This window comes from Podarcis bocagei (assembly GCF_964188305.1).
Source record: "Podarcis bocagei genome assembly, chromosome: 12".
In the NCBI taxonomy this organism is placed as follows: domain Eukaryota; kingdom Metazoa; phylum Chordata; class Lepidosauria; order Squamata; family Lacertidae; genus Podarcis; species Podarcis bocagei.
In genome coordinates this window covers 60177086-60194429 of record NC_138137.1, presented here as the reverse complement: position 1 = coordinate 60194429, position 17344 = coordinate 60177086, and the positions used below count along the sequence as shown (strand labels likewise).

The window sequence follows — 17344 nt, the reverse complement described above, 5'->3', positions numbered from 1 at the left end:
CCAATATTACACCATTGAGTGTAATGTAATTATTATTATGTAACATAATTATTACTATGCCACCCATCTGACTGGGTTCCCCGACCACCCTGGGTGGCTTCCAACAAATTAAAACATCAAACACAGTGAAACATCAATCAGAAACAAAGTCAGGCAAACTTCCTTTTCTCTGTCCTGAATTCTCCAACATTCAACTTCATCAGATGCCCACAATTTCTCATGCTGAGGGAGGAAAACTGTTCTTTCTCTGCTTTCTCCACGACGTGCATGATTTAAAAAAAATTCTATCATGTTCAATAAAATTCTATCATGTTGGTCTTATTCTCAAGGGTATTGAGAGACTGTGCAGATCAACTAGCAGGAGTTTTCACTGGGATCTTAAATCGATCCCTAGCCCAGGCTATTGTTCCATCCTGCCTAAAGTCCTCTACTATCGTTCCAATAGCAAAAAAATCTAACCCGGAAGATCTGAATGACTTTCGTCCAGTAGCACTCACACCTATAATCATGAAGTGCTTTGAAAAGCTGGTACGAAATTATGTCATTGCCTGCCTACCAGAGGGACTGGACACATTCCAATTTGCTTATAAAATGAAAAGATCGACAGAGGACGCTGTGGCGATTGCCCTCCATGCCGTTCTTGCACATTTGGAGCAGCGGGGGGGTTATGCCAGACTGCTTTTTTTAGATTTCAGCTCGGCATTTAATACCATTCTACCACAACGTCTGATGTCTAAACTGGAAGATCTGGGGCTTCCGTTATCACTTTGTGGGTGGATATTGGACTTTTTGTCAGAGGGTTCGGTTGGGCCCTTATACCTCTAGTATGCTTAAGACTAACACAGGAACACCACAGGGATGCGTACTCAGTCCGCTCCTTTATATTCTCTACACGTACGATTGTGTCACTGCTCACCCTAGTAATAGGGTTGTCAAATTTGCAGGTGACACAACTGTGATTGGGCTCATCCCTGAAAGGGAGGGTGAAACGGATTATAGAGATGAGGTGGAGCGGCTGACAGAGTGGTGCAGAGCTAACAACTTGCTCATAAATACACGGAAGACAAAGGAGCTTGTGGTGGACTTCAGGAGACAGAAGAGCAACGTCCAGCCACTTTTGATTGATGGGGTCTGTGTGGAGAGGGTAACAACGTTCAGATTTTTGGGCATTGAATTACGAGAGGATCTGTCCTGGAGTGTCAACACAAGGGGGCTTGTGAAGAAGGCGCAGCAGAGACTGTACTTTTTGAGAATTCTAAGGAAAAACCATCTTCCGCAGAAACTTCTGCTTGCCTTCTATCACTGTGCCATTGAGAGCGTGCTCACTTATGGCTTATGTGTGTGGTACGGAAGCTGTACTACCCAGGACAGGTTGGGGTTGTGCAGGGTTGTTAAGGCAGCAGAGAGCATTGTTGGCTGCCCACTCTCCTCCTTAGAGCAGATTTATGCCACAAGGTGCCATAGGAAGGCACTGGACATAGTAAAAGATCCATCGCATCCTGGTCACTGTCTCTTCGAGCTCCTGCCGTCGGGACGGAGATACAGGACGATGAAGACAAGAACAAGCCGTCTTAAGAACAGCTTCTTCCCCAGAGCGATCTCGGCCCTGAATGGGAAGCCCGGACTTTGAAAGTCATCTAATCTTCCTTGCTGTTTTATACTGTATTGTTTTAATTAGTGTTTTTATAGTTGTTGATTTTGTGTGGAGTGCCCTACCTGGGTGGATGGAGCAGCCAAGTAATTTCGTTGTCCCCGAGAGGGGGCAATGACAATAAAGATATTATTATTATTATTATTATTATTATTATGAAGGAAATCAGCCCTGAGTACTCACTGGAAGGACAGATCCTGAAGCCGAGGCTCCAATACTTTGGCCACCTCATGAGAAGATAAGACTCCCTGGAAAAGACCCTGATGTTGGGAAAGATGGAGGGCACAAGGAGAAGGGGACAACAGAGGACAAGATGGTGGGACAGTGTTCTTGAAGCTACCAGCATGAGTGTGACCAAACTGCGGGAGGCAGTGGAAGACAGGAGTGCCTGGCGTGCTCTGGTCCAGGGGGTCACGAAGAGTCGGACACGACAAAACAACAACCAAGAGGGCAGTGGAGATTCCTTCCTGAGCCTGGCCAGGGATTGCCATCTAAGTCCAAAGGGGCACATCTCTCCCCTTCTGCACACATTCTCCTTCCAAACCATCTGATCAGAGCATCCGTCCTGTCTCTCTGCAGGAAGCTCTGCTTCCTTGCGGTGCATTTTGGGAAGCGTAGTCCAGGCTTTGGTTGCAGCATGTCCAGAACACCCCTTCCTTATCGCCAGCACCCGCCTCTGGTTCTTTTATCCAAAGGGCATTTAGACACATGACAGGCAGGCATTAATTTCCCAGGGATCAGCTCCCAACGAAATCACATGAGCAGGAAGCGACTGCACAGTGCTTTGGGACATTTCACTTGGAGCGAAGGGGGCGCCAGTCGGAAGACCTCCTCCCCCAGCCTGCCTTTAGCAGCACAGCAGCTTGGCAGGCAGGAATCCAACTGGCAAAGCTCCCCTCCGTTTTTATCTCCATGTCAAAAATAGGCTGTGGACTAAATTTCATAAGGTGCTATGAGAGGCACTTTGGGAATGAATGTGGTGTTCTTCCAGGAAAACAGGAAAGACTTACCTTGGCGTTCCTTCTGAACTTAGCATTGAACATCTTATTTTATGCTATTGTGTGTGTGTGTGTTTTTGGGGGGCATAAGAAATCTAGATTTATCTTTCGAAGGACACGGGATTCAAGGTCAGGCAAAAGAACAGATCTAAAAAGACGAGGTCTGTAACACTGCATGGACGCGTCCCTCCAGCTGATTTGCCTATTGAATTCCAGCACGACAACCTCAGAGAGCCTGAGCCATTGGCAGCGGTGGTAGAGTGGTTAGAGTCATGAGGACCTTAGCTGGTGGCAGCCTGCAGGATCAGGCCAGGATCCCATCTGGTCTAGGATCCTGTTCTTACTGCGACCAAGCAGGGGCCTCTTCTGGGAAACCCACAAGCAGGATTCGAATACAAGAGCAACTCTCGCCTTCTGCGGTTTCCAGCGAGTGACCTTTCCACTATACAGTTCTATGATTCCTGGGCATAGCCAGGATTTATGGGGGGGGCAGGGTTTACATGGGGTGGGGGCAGAACCAAGTTATCTGCGAAGCAATTGGTCAGTTACTTAAGTATTTTGATTTACTTGATAATAATATACTACTACTACTACTACTACTACTACTAATAATAATAATAATAATAATAATAATTTATTTATACCCTGCCCATCTGGCTAGGTTTCCCCAGCCACTCTGGGCCGCTTCCAACAAAATATTAAAATACAGTAACGCATCAAACATTAAAAGCTTCCCTGAACAGGGCTGTCTTCAGATGTCTTCTAAATGTCAGGGAGTTGTTTATTTCCTTGACATCTGAAGGGAGGGCGTTCCACAGGGAGGGCGCCACCACTGAGAAGGCCCTCTGCCTGGTTCCCTGTAACTTGGCTTCTCGCAGCAAGGGAACCACCAGAAGGCTCTCAGAGCTGGACCTCAGTGTCCGGGTAGAATGATGGGGGTGGAGACGCTCCTTCAGGTACACTGGGCCTTTGAGGCCATTTAGGGCTTTCAAGGTCAGCACCAACACTTGGTTCATTGGGGGGGCACCTGCCCCCACCCTGGCTACGCTCATGCTATGGTTCTTGGTTGCTGGTCTATAATGTACCTTGACCTGATCCAGCAGAACAGCTTATATTTTTACAGGGCCACCCCCCCCCCCAACCCGGCAGGGCTGGCTTGCCAGGTTTTGCAGTAAGGGTGAGGCAACACACTGCCAACCTAAAAAGCCCCCAGCGCATTGCAAGCAAAAAGCCCTAAAATCACCTAACTGATCACTGACCATAATGAAGAGAAGGGTTGACGGAGGGATCCCTAACCGCAGCACAAGCGTCTATCGTGCGTAACATGTCTTGCACCTGAGAACCTGGGATGTAGTCCACCGGATCTCCTTCTGCCAACCTCAACAGTCTGCTAGTCCCAAAGGCACCAGCAGATTCTCTCTCTCTCTCCCCCCGCCCCAGATTTCCTTCCGCTATCCCATACCCTCCCACATTTATCAGATGAAAATAGGGACGTTCTATAATAATATTCAATATTATTATTAGAGTGGTACCTCGGGTTACATATGCTTCAGGTTACAGACTCCACTAATCCAGAAATAGTGCTTCAGGTTGAGAACTTTGCTTCAGGATGAGAACAGAAATCGTGCTCCAGCGGTGCAACGGCAGCAGGAGGCCCCATTAGCTAAAGCGGTGCTTCAGGTTATGAACAGTTTCAGGTTAAGAACGGACCTCCGGAACAAATTAAGTTCTTAACCCGAGGTACCATTTTATTATTATTATTTTATTTATACCTCACACATCTTATTGGGTTGCCCCAGCCACTCTGGGTATATAAAACATAAACATATATAAAAACATAATAAAACATTGAACAATAAAAAAACCTGCCCTATACAGGAGATAATGGTGTTAGACCACCCCAAAACAAGTAACTATAAAACCTTTAGAAGACATCTGAAGGCAGCCCAGTACCGGGAAGTTGTTTATTGTTTTATTATGTTTTCATATATTTTCGGCAGAAATGACTGGCAGAATCCGAGACCAGGGAGAAGAGATGGTGAAAGAAGACTGGAAGAACTTTAAAGACTATATACAGAAATATTGTAAAATTAATGAATGCTAGAAGGATGTTGGATAGAAACGAAGGGGTTTCCAGCTGTAATGCTTTAAGAGATAGGGGGGGAAAAGGTTTACAAATGGGTAAAAGCTTAATGGTAAGGATTTGCTGAACTAACAAATTGAAGTGGAATACAAAGAAGGGAGGTATGAGGAGGTCTGGGGAAATAAGTGTAAGGAAGATATGTTATGGGAAACTATTTGTTTTTTAACTGTTTTTATGTTGTATTTTGTATTTTGTTTCTTTTTATTTTTCATTTTCATTGTTATATTTTAAAAAACTTTAATAAATATCTTTTATTATGTTTTCATATATTTTGGAAGCCGCCCAGAATGGCTGGGGAACCCAGTCAGCTATTATTATTATCATCATCATCCTCATCCTCCTCATTATTATTATTTGAATAGGACGTCCCTATTTTCATCGGAGAAATGCCGGCGGGTACGCGCTTCTGCTCTCCTCCTCAATCCACTAGTCCTTAAGGAGCCCCCGATTCCTCGTGCGCGCGCAGCTGCTTCCAGCTGGCCTCCTCCGCGCGCCCCCCTCGCCGCCTTGCAAGCCGACGGAAGCGCGAAGCGCTGAATTGCAAAGCTCTTTCTTTCTCTCTCTCTCCACCCCCCACAACCCCCCCCGGAGCCCGGTGCCTGCTGGGAGATGTAGTTCCCCTCTCCGTCCGCCGAGCAGGGCAATCCGGCGGCGCGCACGGCCGGCAGGCGGAACCAGCCCGTTTTGCAAAACCGCCTCTCTCCTTCTCCCTTTTCTTTGGGGGGGGGGTCTTTGCAAGCGGGATCGCGGGGTGGGGGGGAGGGCAAGCTTTCTCCCGAGGAGCCGGCCCCGATCCTTCCGCGCGGGACCCCCTTGGGGCGTAGGGCCCGGGTGCGCGCACCTTCCCTTTCTGCAGACGCGCGCCCGGCGGGGTCTTCCTTCCCACGCCCCGCGCACCCACAGTTTTTTGGAGGGGGGTTTGTGTGTGCGCGCGCCCTTCCCTCTCCTCGCGCAGCCCAGGATCGGGCGCAGGAGGTGGGCGCGCTGCGGAGCCTGCCGCTCCCCCGAGGATCCGGGCCCACGGATGGCCGTCGGGGCTGCCGCGCAGGTAAGGCGGAGGCGGAGGAGTTCAGTTGCTTTGATGTGGCCGAGAGGCAATTAGTCCTCATTTGCGTGTCTTCCGGGCCCCAGATGCCACCCAGGGAGGAGGAAGATCAGCCCTCGGGGGGCAAATCTTCGGGAGGGGCGCCCGGGGGTCCCCGGAGCCGGGTATCCCGGCTGCGCGTTGGCAAAGGGGCGCAGGGGTCGTCCGGCAGAGGAGAAGTGTCAAAATAACTCCCCCCCCCCCTTTTTGGTTCAAAGTGCACATGGCTAAGGCCACGATCCTGCACCAGTCGCCTTGCAATGAATCCTAGAATGGTCGAGTTGGAAGGGACCCCGAGGGTCATCCAGTCCAGCCCCCTGCAATGCAGAATCTTCTGCCTCGAACCCGCCACCCTGTGATGAAGAGTCTTGTGCTCTACCAACGGGGAGCTTTGCACGGCGGAGCGTCCCAACTGGGTCGTGGCCTTAGGGTTGAACTTCTGCATAGGGGCAGGAGGAGACCCGCAGGGGTCACCCAGCCCTGCCCTCCTGGCAAGGCAGGATTCGCACCTGAATCATAGAAATGTAGAGTCGGGAAAATCGCAGGTCGCCGAGCCCAGGAGACACAGATTTGAGGCGATCCGTAGTTGAGAATTTCCATTTGGGACCACCAAGTTTTGGCCTCGCTCAGGGCACCATCTGAGCAAAGTCCGCCCCTGTTGAAAGGGACCCCTTGTTTCATCTAGTCCATCCCCCTGGAATCTTGGCTGAAGCATCCCTGACGGATCCAACCTCTGCCTCAAAACCCACAAGGAAGGGGAGTCCACAGCCTCCCAAAGGAGACCTTTCCACTTGGCCCTCAGAAAGTTCTTCCTGGAGCCAGAATCTCCTTTAAGTTGAATCTGTTCCCAGTGGGGCAGGGGAATAGAAGCTCAAAGAAGCATTAGAAGTAAAACCTGCCACTTATTTTCTCAGCGGTGAGCTGCAGGAAGCTCTGGGTTTTCCCTCCCCTCTGAAACCCTTCATTCTAACCTTCATGCGTCACGGGTGCAACGGCTCGTTAGTTTGGGGCCATGAATAATATTTTATGCAGCAGTCGGGGCGCTTAAATGGAAAGGGAATCTTGATTCGAAGGCACTTTTTAAAGCAGGGGTTTTTATACAAGTGGAGCATAAATCAGTTGTTTGCCCCGCGCTCAAGGGTGCTTAATTATAGGTCTTTCTCTAGCCTGTCATTATGAATATTGCTGTTTTGCTCAAGGGATATTTCAGGTGGGGAGTTGGAAGCCAACCGCTGTTCAGGTGTCCTGGGCGGTAATAACCTTGGCGTTTACTTAACCGCGGTGCTGTAACTCGTGTGGCATCTTCTCATAACGAGGCTCACAGCCGCTTGCAGTTTATAAAGCGAGATTCGGCAGAAGTTGGGCATTGAGCCCCATTCCCTTTGGGGAAACATGGCAGGCGACAGAACCTAGGAAGCTCATTTCACAGCCTTTTTGTACCTTTGAGGATCTAAGCCATGGGGAGGCAAACCGAGGCCCGGGGGCTGGATCCGGCCCATTCGCCTTCTAAATCTGGCCCACGAACGGTCCGGGAATCAGCGTGTTTCTACACGAGTAGAGTGTGCCCTTTTCTTTAAAATGCACCTCTGGGTTATTTGTGGGGCATAGGAATTCCTTCATTATTTTTTTTCAAAATATAGTCTGGCTCCCCACAAGGTCTGAGGGACAGTGAACCGACCCCCTGCTGAAAAAGTTTGCTGACTCCTGATCTAAGCTTTAACTTTTTGCAATGGTTTTGTTTTAATATTTCCTATGGGTAAAGACATGGGTAGGCAAACTAAGGCCCGGGGGCCGGATCCAGCCCAATCGCCTTCTCAATCCGTCCTGCGGATGGTCCGGGAATCAGCGTGTTTTTACATGAGTAGAATGTGTCCTTTTATTTAAAATGCATCTCTGGGTTATTTGTGGGGTATAGGAATTCGTTCATTCCCCCCCCCAAAAAAAAATATAGTCTGGCCCCCCACAAGGTCTGAGGGACAGTGGACCGGCCCCCTGCTGAAAAAGTTTGCTGACCCCTGCTCTAACCATTACACCCTGGCTCTTTGTGAAAGCTGCCTGGACTCCCTGTCTGGGGATATGGTGGGATATGCAAAAATACAAAGAAAATCCCTAGCATCGTTTGGATTTGAGTCACACAGGGCCCAATTAACGGTCCCTGGCGGACCAGTTGCAGAAATACTGCAAAACATACAAAAACACTCGGTTTTGTTTTAAGTTTTTCATGTATGCTAAAACTCAGCCTAAGTTGTGTTTTTTTTAAAAAAAAAAGTTTAACCACATCAGTTAACAAACATGGATACATATGCTATAATGTTATTTTTTTAGTTAAATGAATTGTTTAAATTGTTTTTAAGGAAATGATTATTTCTCTCCTTCCAATAAAGTACAGCAGAAAAGTTGTCCACATATAAACAGTTCACTTATTAAACCTCACACTAATTTTATAATTATCTGTCTATGTGTTTCTAACACTATAACCAAATCAATAATTTTTGGTATAACTGTAAAAACTACTCTGGGAATTTATTATTCCGAAAATGAAACCTTCCTCTGATTGTAAATATTAATGCAACAAAAAACAGCATAAAATACAGTATAAAATGTGAATAACAATAAATTCAGAATTCAAAAATCAATTTAGGGGGGAAATCCATCCAGTAAACATTAGATGATCACCAGGGCTAGCTGGCTAAGTTAGTCCTATTTGGGCCAGCAAGGAGACCAGGGGAGAATTAGCTGTGGGATTCCAGAGCGGGTAATCTTCATAAAAAGGGGAGGGAAGGAAGGGGAATAAAAAGATCAGGCTAAGTTCAAATTGAAAGTCAGGTGGAATAGCTCTGTCTTACAGGCCCTGCGGAAGGAGGTTAAATCCTGCAGGGCCCTGGTCTCATGGAACAGAGCATTCCACCAGGTCGGAGCCACCACTGAGAAGGCCATGTTTCCTGTCTTGCCCCGTGCCCCTTGCAGGTGCCAGTGCGGTGTGAGGACGCGGCCCTGTATCTCGCCCCCGAGCGCTGGAAGGAGTGGGCAGCACATGAGGACACCATGCGGGAGAATTACGGCGCCACCATCGCTTTGGGTAAAACAAGGACTTTTATTCGCCCTCCTCCTCCTCCCTGCCCACAACCTGATCTCCTGTGGAATGAATGTGTGGAGTTTTTTTTCTAGACCTAATATGGGGAAATAGAGGCCTGGAGGGTGGGGGGCAAATACAGTCTTCAGGGGCAGCCCCACATACAGCACATTGCAGCAGTCTAATCTGAGCATGGGGTGCATTGGCCAAGTCATCTCTTGTTGTGCCTGTTATATTATCTTTATATTAATTTATTTATAATCCAAATTTGCCCCAGAACCCGATTGTGTTTCTTCATTGTGCAGACACAGGCATTTATGTATTTATCTGAGACATTTGTATACAGTGGTCCCTTGGTTCTCAAACGCTTTGGTACTCAAAACAACTTGGAACCAGAACACTGCAAACCCAGAAGCAAGTGTTCCGGTTTGCAAACTTTATTCAGCTCTTTTTGTTTTGTTTTTGTGACTATGTGGAACCCAGTTCAGCTACTGAATGATGGATTGCGTGACTGCAGTACATTGTTCATTGCTTTGGTTTTATGGCTCAGTGGTCTCGTTAGATAGCAAAAACCATGTGAAATTGCTGTTTTAGGGGTTGTTTTTAAAAGTCTGGAACAGATTAATCCCTTTTGCATTCCTTTCTATGGGAAAGCGCGCCTTGGCTTTGGAACACTTTGGTTTTGGAACGGATTAAGTTTGAGAACCAAGGTACCGCTGTACTTTAGTGAATTCAACAAGGCATTCTGAGGAGAAGCGAACTGTTTCAAAAGGACTGGAGCAAATTTATATTTTATATGAAAGAAAATTGTAAACATTTGAAAATGTTTGTAGGTTTGAATTGAAATGCTTTGTAATGTGAAAATAAGGAACTGATTTACATATAAGGAGGTAATTTTAATAAAAAAGAAGAACATTTAAGGTAAAAAAAGTGGTTATAGAAATGCGAGAATTTAGTAAAAGATGTTTGGAAGTCAGAAAGAGGGAGGGAAGGAAGTCGATGCTCTGTTTGAGCAATGCTTTATGTTATAGATTTGTGTAATGAGTTGTAATTAAACATGAAAACTCAATAAAAATTAATTTTTAAAAAAGTTTGAGAACCAAGGTACTGCTGCAGTTTAGTGAATTCAACAAGGCATTTTGAGGAGGAGCAAAGCCATTCACTCTGAACAGAGATACTACCGAATCTGCCCCTTTGGTCCTTACCGAAGAGTCAGAAGACAGGATAATTTACGCTTTCTCTCTTGCAGGATCGCCAGTCACCAAGCCCGAGATGGTTGCCCAGATTGAGGAAGGTGGCCCGCTGCTGCTTAATGGTCAGGGGGATGTCCAGCCCAGGGAGCGGTCGGATGCTGCCGACACAGGTGAGAGAAGCCGGCAAACCCTTATTGGCAGAAGTGTGTTCCTGGGTCAAGCACCCTCTTATAGTGTCCAGTGAGATGTTGGCCATCTAAGTTGGCGGCCCTCACTATCTCCTGTGGCAGGGAGTTCCTCAGTCTAACCCAGGGGGAGGCAGCCTAAGGCCTGGGGGCCGGATCTGGCCCAATCACCTTCTCAATCCAGCCTGCAGACAGTCCAGGAATCAGCATGTTTTTAGATGAGTAGAATGTGTGCTTTTACTTAAAACGCATCTCTGGGTTATTTGTGGGGCAGAGGAATGCGTTCATTCACACACACACCCCCAAAAATTAGTCTGGCCCCCCACATGGTCTGAGGGACGGTGGACCGGCCCACATCTGAAAAAGGTTGCTGACCTCTGGTCTAACCCTCCTCTGTGCGAAGAACTTTCTTTTCTCTGTCCCTCATTCAGTTTCATCGCATCCCCGCAAGTTCTAGTGTTAAGAGAGAGGGAGAAAAGCTTTCTTCTCTCCGCTTCCTCCAGTCTGTGAATAATTTCACAAACTCCTCTCGTGTTGCCTCTTCCTCGAATTTTCTCCAAACTAAAACGCCCCAAATGCTGCGGCCTTTTTCATAGGGGAATAATAATAATAATAATAATAAATTTTATTTATACCCTGCCCTCCCTGGCTAGAGCCGGGCTCAGGGCGGCTAACACCAATAAAATAAAATCACCGTAAAAACATAATAGAGGGAAAAGAGAGGGAGAAAAAAACCCCAATTTAAAATACAGGTTAAAATTCAAAATGTTAAAATCGCTCCATCCCCAGGATAATTTCAGTCGCCCTTTTCCACCTTCAGGGTTTGGAAGGCCCCTGAGCTGTTTATTTACCTCCGTGTCCTGACCAAAGTGTGGCTTTTATTCTGTTTTTCTTTCCTCTCTGCAGGATGCGTCTCTCTGGAGACTGAGGATGCCAGGAAGAGCGAAGAGCAGCGAAGGGCCGGGGAGGAGCAGAGGATGAGAGGAGAAGCCCCCAGAGGCCCAGAGAGAGGTGAGGACTGTTATTTATTCTTATTATTGCAATGCGATATGGGGCATCCCTCACCCCTGATCCAGCAGCGGCAGTCAGTGCGGGATGCTGCAACACGATTGCTGGCCTTGTTGGCGTATGAGGCCTGGGCTCAGAGACCTGCACCGGCTGCCGATCTGCTCTGGGGCCGAGTTCAAGGTGGTGCTATTAGTATACAAAGCCCATAACATCTTGGGACCAGTTTAGCTTCAAGATAGCCTTACCCAATAAATGCCCACTCGCAACTGGCACTCCTAACAGGTGCTACAATATCCTTTATTGGGAAGCTTTTAATGTTTGATGTTTTATTAAGCTTCTATGATTGTTGGAAGGGACGCGAGTGGTGCCGTGGGTTAAACCACAGAGCCTAGGGCTTGCCGATCAGAAGGTCGGTGGTTTGAATCCCCGCAATGATGGGTGAGCTCCCGTTGCTCGGTCCCTGCTCCTGCCCACCTAGCAGTTTGAAAGCACATCAGAGTGCAAGTAGATGAATAGGTACTGCTCTGGGGGGAAGGTAAACGGCCTTTCCGTGCGCTGCTCTGGTTCACCAGAAGCGGCTTAGTCATGCTGCCCACATGACCCGGAAGCTGTACGCCGGCTCCCTTGGCCAGTAAAGCGAGATGAGCGCCGCAACCCCAGAATCGGTCACGTCTGGACCTAATGGTCAGGGGTCCCTTTACCTTTACCTATGTTTGTTGGAGCCGCCCAGAGTGGCTAAAATTAGTAGTAGTAGTAGTATTAATCCCTGTGCCTCCTGAAGGAGGGATTAATTCTGCACAGTGTCTTTCAATGTTTATCTTTATTGCATGTTCACAAGTTCTAGTGCAGTGTTTCCCAACCACTGTTCCGCGGCACAGTGTTGCCTGGTGTGCCGCGAGATGTTGCCTGGAGGGAGGCGGGCGAGTCGGGCGGCGAGAGGCGGGGCGGCGGCGGCGAGGAGAGGCCGCCCAGCGCGGGGCTCTCGCCGTCTGCCTGGCTGGCTGCCTGCGAGCTCTGCGGGCAGTGCCTCCGTCCGCAGCGCCCGCCTCGCGGCTCTCATTCCCTGCCCCTGCCAAAGCTCACCCAGCCAAGCCGCGCTCTCCTTCCTGCCTCGCTTTGCTGCCTCCTCCCCCCCACCCCCAAAGCTTGGAGGTTCCCCGGCAAGGGGGAGGGAAAAAAATTGAAACTTACACTTTCGTGCGTCCCTCCCGGCGTGACGCTGCGCGCTGACATCACGGGGCTGTAATGGTGGTGTGCCTCGAGAATTTTTTCATCAAACAAGTGTGCCTTTGCCCAAAAAAGGTTGGGAAACACTGTTCTAGTGTAATGGAAGAAGGAGAGAAGTTGTCCATTTTCTCCATCCCTCACTTCATTTTATAAACTCACTTTAAAAAATAAAATAAAATCCTCCAAAATATAACAACCTCATGCGGATAAATAATGAAATATCCCACTCTAACCCAGGAGATAGAGTTTAGGCAATGCATGAAGAATAACAACAAAATAATGTGAGTTCTTATCCCAGCATACTATTTGTCTAGAAGGTGATCAACAGTTTAAGTTAACCCAAAAGTTTATAAAGTGTGAAGGATTCTCTATTTTCATTTTTAGCCATATACAGTGGACCCTCTGGTTACTTACTACTCTGGATACGTAACTTTCAGGTTATGAACGCGGCAAGCCCGGAAGTGTGTTCTTCCGGGTTTCACCGCCACTGCATGTTCAAAAGCGCTCTGCACTGTGCATGCATGTGCAGAAGCGCTGCCTCTGGTTACAGATTTTTCAGGGTGCACACAGACCCCTGGAACAAATTATACCCGTATCCGGAGAGTCCACTGTACTGTAATATTACATAAACTTCTATCAGGTCACCTAAAAACCCCCAAATGCTGCCACCTTTCGTCCTACAGGTGTTGTTCCATCCCCTTTAACGTTTTCCAACTCCTCGATGCCCTTTTGGAGGCGAGGAGACCAGAACGGCACACCTTATTTCACCCTAGATCTGAACGATGGGATTGTGAATGCAGCATCTGGTCGCCCCGGGAATCAGTCCCCTAACGCCTCTCTCTTTGTGCCCTTGATCCCAGCAGGCGGGTGGCTGCTCCGTGCGGTGAAGGTGGAAGCGGAGGAAGAGTACTCGGAGTGGCCGGCGGGCCTGAGCGCAGAGGTGCTGCTCTCAGGACTGCCCGTCGCAGCGGGAGTCTGCAAGTCCGAAGGCCTGAACCCCGCGGAGGAGTACGGCAGCGCCAGTGGAGGAGGAGGCGGCCTCGGCGAGCTGTCAGGCTTGGCGCTGCAGCAGTGGCAGATGCTGAGTGAGGAGAAGCCGCTGGGCTGCCCCCGTTGTGAAAATCCGGGACCCCCGCCTGCCGGCGGCCCTGGGGACCCCCGCCCTCGCCCCTTCACCTGCCCACAGTGCGGGAAGGCCTTTGGCAAGAAGGCCCACCTGACGCGCCACGCGCGGGTGCACACTGGCGAGCGCCCCTTCGCCTGCGCCCACTGCGGGCGCCGCTTCTCGCAGAAGATCCACCTGGGCTCGCACGAGCGGGTGCACACCGGCGAGCGCCCCTTCCCCTGCGACCGCTGCGCCAAGAGCTTCCGCAAGAAGACGCACCTGGTGCGCCACCAGCTGACCCACACCGGCGAGCGGCCCCACGCCTGCCCGCTCTGCGACCGCACCTTCGTGCACCGCAGGCACCTGCTGCGCCACCAGCGCCTCCACGAAGAGGGGGCCCCGCCGGCGCATGGGGAGCTTCCAGAGGCGGGTCAAGCCGCGGCAGGGGTCTACAGGGGTGGCGCCGAACCTGGGCAGGATGTGGGCATCTGCAGTGGTGAGCACGGTGGAATGGGGCAGGTTGCAACCGTCGAAACCGGGCACGTAGCCGATGTCTGCGCAGAGCAGGGCAGACTTGGGCTGGCGACCGTTTCGTACAACAACGAGGTCGGACTGGGGCTGTATCCTGCCTCCTGCGTGGGGCAGGGGGAGCCATATCCGAGTGCAGCCCTGTTTAAGGCTCAGGCGGATCCCAAGTTGGGGAGAGTCCCTGGCATGGAGCACCCTGGGCAGAGGGACGGTGGCATGGCGGCTCCCGGAATGGTCTACCCCGAGCAAGGCCACTTCGGTGGGCTCTGCAGGATACAGGGGGAGGCAGAGGGTGGAGCCCCCTGCATAGAGCAAGTTGGCAAGATCGAACCGCAAGAGGAGGAGGAAGAAGAGGAACCGAACCCTTGCCAACGCCCGGAAGAAAAGCCTTTCCTGTGCTCCGACTGTGGAAAGGCGTTTGCCTGGAGGAAGAACCTGGCATCGCACCAGCGGCTTCACGCCGAGGGCGGCCGCCCGTTCTCCTGCGCAGAGTGCGGGAGGGGCTTCAGCGACAAGCGCCACCTGACGGCGCACCTCCGCGGGCACATGGGCCTGCTGCCCTATGCCTGCCCGCACTGCGAGAGGAGCTTCGCGCACCGGGCCGGGCTGGCGGCACACCAGTGCGGCGGGCACGCCGGGCAGCGCCCTTTCTCCTGCAGCGAGTGCGGGCGCTGCTTCGCCCACAAGAGGCACCTGCAGAGGCACCGGCGCAACCAGCACTCGGCCGAGCGCCCGTTCTCCTGCGCTCAGTGCGGGCGCGCCTTCGGCACCCGGGCCAGCCTGCTGGCGCACGTCAAGTCCCATGCCGGGCAGCGTCCCTTCGCCTGCCCGCTGTGCGGGCGCGCGTTCAGCCGCAAGTCGCACCTGGCGCGCCACGAGGCGGTGCACACGGGCCTGCGCCCCCATGCCTGCGCCCAGTGCCCGCGGCGCTTCAGCTCCAAGACCAACCTGGTGCGCCACCAGGCCGTACACACCGGCCTGCGCCCCTACATCTGCACCCACTGCGCCCGCAGCTTCAGTCGCAAGACCCACCTCTTGCGCCACGAGCGCACGCACACCAGTGCGCCCCTGCCCAGCAGCGCCACCGTGTGGCCGGCTGCCTTGCCCCAGGGCTCCCTCCCACAGGAGCAGCAGCAGCAGCAAGATCAGCCCCTCGTTTTCCCCATGGCTTTTGGGGGCCCCTGGCAATGACCCAAAAGCCACGTAACTCTGCTGCAGGAAAGTGTGTACTCTGTGCTATAAAGAATCAAAACAACCCCTGCAGAAATAAATTGTACACCAATGTCTGCAGCCTAAATATACAGCAAAGTAATCATATTTTTCATAATTCTGGAAGTTATGCTCTCCCCCCTCCCTGGCTAAGACAATAAACTTTTCATAATTTATTTTATTCTTGCTAGTCACTCATATAGGCAATAAACTCCCTGAGGCATTGAAAGCCTTGCTTCACAGCTGTTGGGATATATTCTCAGTGGCTTCTGAGGGTTCTCCATGCTCTCTCTGCAACATCCAAGCCTAAATCCACCTCCATAAGGGCTAGAAGCTTGGGCTTTTTGTGGGGGGGGGGGAATGAATGAGATCTGGGAGAAGCTCAGTGGCGCACTTTTTGCAGGGATTCTTTGAACACGCACCTGAGATACACGAACTGGGTCAGAGCGGGCGAAATGTCTCAGTATCCAGACCTTTTCAGCTTTAAATAATAATGGAAACTTTTTAAAAAATATATATAATATTGCCAACAAATCATTTTAGTAGCATCCTCAAGCGAATGTACATTACGTTTTGTAAAGCCGCCTTTGATGGAAACGGGGGGGAAAGTTATGTCAGTTCTGACTTTAGCCCTGATGCTTTCAGAAATAAATGATCCTTCATAATATTTTGTGTGTCTGCATCTGGGTGGTGTGGGTAATGTCTAATATTAAGCACCTTACAGGTTGGCTCCCTCTCTCACCCTGCGCATGCCCCTCAGCGCACAACTCTGAGTAAATTGCTGCCTTAATTCCAGAGGACTACGCAGCACCTCCTTCTTGGTAGTAGTTTTGCCACAAGTAACTGAGCTAGATGCATCTTGGCCCGGATCCATTATAGTCCTGGTCCTGTTCTGATGACCCCATGACTGACTGGGATCCTTCGCGGCCTGTGTGAGATCCCATGTGACTACTGATGCTGCTCCATGCGAGGGGGTCATGGAAGGGTTGGATGTAGAGGAATGGGGGGAAGAACCAGCTGGGGAACCCCCCAGGGAAGAAGGCTCAGAGCCCACAGATGGGTGGTGGGTCAGAGGGAGAAGATTGGGAAGAGGAGGTGTCAGAAGCTGAAGAGGCAACAGGGCTTAGTGAGCGAGGAGAGCCTGTGGCAGAGAGAAGTTCAGACTCGGAGGCAGAAGCTGAAGCAGGAGAGATGATCTAACCTGGGGAGAAAACAGCAAAGACCTGATGAAGAGAGCACAGCAGAGGTTATATTTTCTGAGAATCCTCCGGAAAACAATCTCTCAAAGGACCTGTTGATGGCATTTTACCATTGTACTGTGGAGAGTGTGTTAACTTATGGTCTCTGTGTGTGGTTTGGGAGCTGCACAGTCAGGGGGAAAACAATGCTGTCCAGGGTTGTAAAGACTGCGGAGAGAATAATTGGGTGCACTCTTCCCACCTTGGATCAAATCTACGCTTCCAGGTATCATAAGAAAGCTGCAGGATAGTGCTCACCCCGGAAATGATCTCTTTCAGCTTCTGCCTTCAGGAAGAAGGTACAGGATTATAAAGACTAGGGCTAGCTGCCTGAGAAACAGTTTCTATCCAAATGCGATTTTGGGTTTAAACGCGTTGTAAGAAGTCTGTATGGGAGTATATTGTATTTAGAAATGGGGTACAGTATCAGAATTTTTAGGGGCTGACCAGGCTGGGATAGTTGGGATAGCAGGCTTGTTGGGTTTTGAATTTCTTATGTAGATTTTTTAATTTTGTTGTTCTGTATGGGACAATGACAATAAAGATTATCGTATCGAGAGGAGGGGGGGCAAGAGGCAGAGATGGATCTGGCTGGGGAAGAGGCATCGGTGTCTTCCCCCTCCTGCTGCAACAAGCTCTCCTCTGCTATTGTCTCCCAGAACCAGGAGAGGCATGAAGAGGGTGGAGGAGAAGTTAGTGTCA

The 17344-nt window shown here is 50.3% G+C and overlaps 1 protein-coding gene across 2 annotated transcripts; it reads left to right on the top strand.

Annotated features, from left to right (window-relative positions):
- Positions 1-5410: 5410 nt before the first annotated feature.
- ZNF467 (zinc finger protein 467) lies at positions 5411-16071 on the top strand. Of its 2 annotated transcripts, none has more exons than XM_081163598.1 (5): positions 5411-5840; positions 8844-8955; positions 10199-10312; positions 11234-11338; positions 13423-16071. In XM_081163598.1, exons 1-5 carry the CDS (start codon positions 5817-5819, stop codon positions 15384-15386), a joined length of 2319 nt encoding a protein of 772 aa, XP_081019724.1. In that variant the 5' UTR covers positions 5411-5816; the 3' UTR covers positions 15387-16071. The 2 variants fall into 2 exon arrangements, with proteins under 2 accessions (XP_081019724.1, XP_081019725.1); XM_081163599.1 differs by having other exon boundaries at positions 5413-5840; positions 13426-16071.
- Positions 16072-17344: the final 1273 nt, after the last annotated feature.